At 41.0% G+C, this 4054-nt stretch overlaps 1 protein-coding gene across 1 annotated transcript; it reads right to left on the bottom strand.

The window, feature by feature from the left end:
- On the bottom strand, window positions 1–2277 carry BNAC04G43390D. Its single transcript, XM_022710709.2, has 6 exons — window positions 2053–2277; window positions 1815–1944; window positions 1569–1720; window positions 939–1242; window positions 557–717; window positions 1–472 (listed from the first exon to the last, which is right to left on the bottom strand). Exons 1-6 carry the CDS (start codon window positions 2072–2074, stop codon window positions 315–317), a joined length of 927 nt encoding a protein of 308 aa, XP_022566430.2. The 5' UTR covers window positions 2075–2277; the 3' UTR covers window positions 1–314.
- Window positions 2278–4054: the final 1777 nt, after the last annotated feature.

The following is a 4054-nucleotide window of genomic DNA, read 5'->3' on the forward strand; positions in this document are numbered from 1 at the left end:
TGCACACAAACATACACATGACTTGTTATTACAAACAAAAAAGGCACCCACATGTACCACAAACAGCTTTCTCCATTAGGTATGCGACTAGCAACGGACTCGGTTGAATGTTAATATAAGTCCGAGACATACAATACAATTAACCGATTTGATCTGTCACTTTTTATTTTATTTTTATTTAAACACACATCACAATATATATATATTATATATATATATATATATATACACACACACAAATATAGGACATGTAGATAAGTTCCTCAGGTAATTATTCTTGGGTGATATTGATCGATCGAGTCCATTAATATGCATCAGAGATACTCAGTAGTGGAGACAATTAAGAACTCAACACTTAAATATATCTGGTCGTTTACCAGATATCCGTTTGAAGTGTTGTGGAGTTCTGTCAGCGGGATATACTTGCTACAGCCCCAACAATTAGCACCCGGCGCAAACAAAGCTTGGTATTCTTTAACAGAAAAGTATAGATTAAGTTAAATTAGCAACCGGCTTGTATATAGATAATGAAAAAGGAGATATTAAGTATATGTACCAGGTTCTTTGTGATTGCGTTTTAGTTGGTCCAAGAGTCGCAGTTTATAGACGGCCAATGTTGGTCCCTTTGGAAGATTAGTCACGTAATCGGTCGCAGTCAAATAAAAAGACAGATGTCCTTCGCCACCTTTGTCTCCTTTTGGGTACATTTCTAGTTTCCTGGTTGAAATGGGAAACATATGTGTAAGATATATGTTCACATATTTTGCCGTAGTTTGTTTTCTCAAATGTAAAACGTTAGTCCATTTTCTAAACGTGTACGTGTCCCTATAGCATTGAAGAAAATTTGCAACAGCAACTATATTATAAAGCCTAGATAATTGAGGCAATTCAACCAAAACATACTATATATAATTACAAACGGAGGAGTATATGCATACCATGTCCGTGGTCCAAGGGTAAACTCGTACGACGAATGAGTTACACCATCGAAGGAGGAAAACCGAGTGATCTTCCAGGTGAATCTAGAGTTCTTCCGAGCCACATCCATCAGTTTGAGGCTTTCCGCTGTCCCCAGGGTTCGAGAGATACTGGTAAATTTGAGGAAATTTGGTTTGACGTTGGTGATCTCGGCACTGAAAACCGCTTTGTCGTTCAGAAGATACTTCTCCTCCAGCACCTCGTCCGTGATGAATATGTCTTGCCCCCATGAAGGATGTTTTTCGTCGAAACACATAACAAACACTGATAATACAACATATTGGCAGTATCAACATAAAATAAAGTCATCATTCAACACTAATTATATTCCCTATTTTACTAAATGATGTATGTTTTTGTGTTTCACACATATTAAGAAACATATTATAATTTTATTATAAATATATATTTTTTGTGACTAACTATTTTCTATAACTTTAAACCAATATTATTTGAATAAGTACATTTAATATTTTTGAAAATTACAATTACTATTATCAATTATTAAAAGTATATCTTCTAATAACATATTTTATTTAGAACTTTTATCTTATAGAAACGAAAGAGTAATTGGGAAAAATAATACACACCTTTGCATATATCAGGTGGTCCAGTCTGAGAGACTACGCTGAGTTTCACACTGCAGTTAACTTGCCAATTAGAACCTGTACACTTTTCATCCGTGATGTCCAGAAAAAAAGATATGTAGTCCTTGACAACATCTGAGCGGATAACAAACTTCCTATAACGCCAATTTCAAGCCAACAAGAATAATACACATTTTAGGTTAAACTATACTGACGAACTGTCTTGGGGAAACAGATCAAATCACTCACCATTTGAGACCAGAAACATGGAAATCCAATGACCCACACCTCTTAACTTTTCGAGTCAATAGCTTAGACATTCCCTCAATCAACATGAAGTGAGCGTTGGTGCAGTTATTTGCATTTTCTTTTATGGTGCCTAGATGCGGATGAACAAACATATATCAACAATTAATTATAATTAGATGGGTGCACAAAAAAAAGGATTATAATTTGATGAATGCATGGATATATAAGTTAAATGAACCTTCAAGTGACGTTAGACCCATGTTGAAGATGGTAGTCGTCTTAAATATCGAAGTAGGGTTTTATTCTTTGGTGATGTGTTGTTTGTATTGGAGTGAGAAGAAAGTGGCATGGTATGTCGGTATATATAGGCAAATTTCTTGACGATGGGGTTTCAACTGCTATAAAGCGAATGAACTGTGGATTATTTTCTCAAGAAACGCTTAGAGGTGTAACTGGTACCGCCTGTTTGACCCAAAAACGGTGTTTATGCTGGTGATGATTGTTGGAATCATTAAATAAAGAATCTAAAGATAATGATTAGATTCTTGAGGTTTATGAGAAATCTTGAAATAATCAAATGAGAAATGAACATAAAAAAGAGTTTATTGATCAAAGATTGTATTACAAGAATGATTTCTAGTGTACAGTAAAACTAAGAAGAAATAAACTCTTTGTAAGATGTGTTCTAGGTCTAAAATGGAAGAAGGGAAGATCATTTCTAATAAGGAGGTAGCTCCTTATTTATAGAACAAAGATATCTAGGGTTTCCTAACAAAGTGGGCCTAATTCATTGTCTTAATGGGCATTGAGGGAGGATGTAAATCCACCCCCAACTGTAAGCCCCCCCCCCCCAAGTTCGTAGAGAGATAACACCGATCTCTGCGAATTTTACGAATAGGGTTTATGAGACAATGAACTAGGCACATACCCATGTCGCAGACGATTTTCATGAACGGGCCGTCATGGTTAGGTTGCCATAGATGAATAGATGAAGTGTCATAGACAGACCGTCTCGGGCGAGCTGTCATCGACATACTTCTGATTCCGATCAGACTTCTTACTTCGGGATGGTTGCGCGAACGATCTGTAAGGACAGTGTTCTGAACCACCGGAGCAAGTTGCCATGGATGAAGTGTCAATCGACAAACTGCCAAAGACAAGTCGCCATAGACATAACGTACCGCCATGAGCGAACCATCACAATCAAATCGTCACGGGTGGATGTGTCTTCGCGGTATCACGTCATGCTCGAGACTTGCAAGCGATCCGAGCGACTGCGAGAGAGCGATCCGAGCCGAGTAACTGCGAGAGAGCGATCCATGACGAGTAACAGCAAGAGAGCGATCTGTGACAAGTAACTGCAAGAGAGCGAGTCGAGTGACCGCGGGAGATCGATTCGAGCGACTGCGAGAGAACAGTATGTGCCGAGTAACTGTGAGAGAGCTATCCTTGACGAGTAACCGCAAGAGAGTGATCCGTACCGAGAAACTGCAAGAGAGCGAGTCGAGTGACCGCGAGAGATCGATCCGAGTGACCGCGAGAGATCGATCCGAGCGACTGCGAGAGAACGATCTGCGCCGACTGACTGCGAGAGAGCAAGTGGAGTGACCGCGAGAGATCGATCCGAGCGACTGCGAGAGAACGATCTGCACCGAGTAACTGCGAGAGAGCTATCCATGACGAGTAACTGCAAGAGAGCGAGTCGAGTGATCGCGAGAGATCGATCCGAGCGACTGCGAGAGAACGATTTTCGCTGAGTGACTGCGAGAGAGCTATCCATGACGAGTAACCGCGAGAGAGCGATCTGTGCCGAGCCATCGCGAGAGATCGATCTGAGCGACTGCGAGAGAATGATCTGCGCCGAATAACTGCAAGATAGATCGATCCGAGCGACTGCGAGAGAGCGATCAACGCCGAGTAACTGCGAGAGAGCGAGACGAGTGACCGCAAGAGATCGATCCGAGGGACTATGAGAGAACGATCAGCGCCGAGTGACTGCGAGATAGCGAGCCGAGTGACCGCGAAAGATCGATCTGAGCGACTGCGAGAGAACGATCTGCGCTGAGTGACTGCGAGAGAGCGAGTCGAGTGACCGCGAGAGAGAGATCTGTATTCTCTCAAGTTCGGTATGCTTTGAAGATAGTTCTCCTTGAACCCCCTCCTTCTAGCGCCAACTGTTTGACCCAAAAACGGTGTTTATGCTGGTGATGTTTGTTGGAATCATACAATAAAGAATCTAA

This window comes from Brassica napus, chromosome C4 (assembly GCF_020379485.1).
Source record: "Brassica napus cultivar Da-Ae chromosome C4, Da-Ae, whole genome shotgun sequence".
NCBI lineage: Eukaryota > Viridiplantae > Streptophyta > Magnoliopsida > Brassicales > Brassicaceae > Brassica > Brassica napus.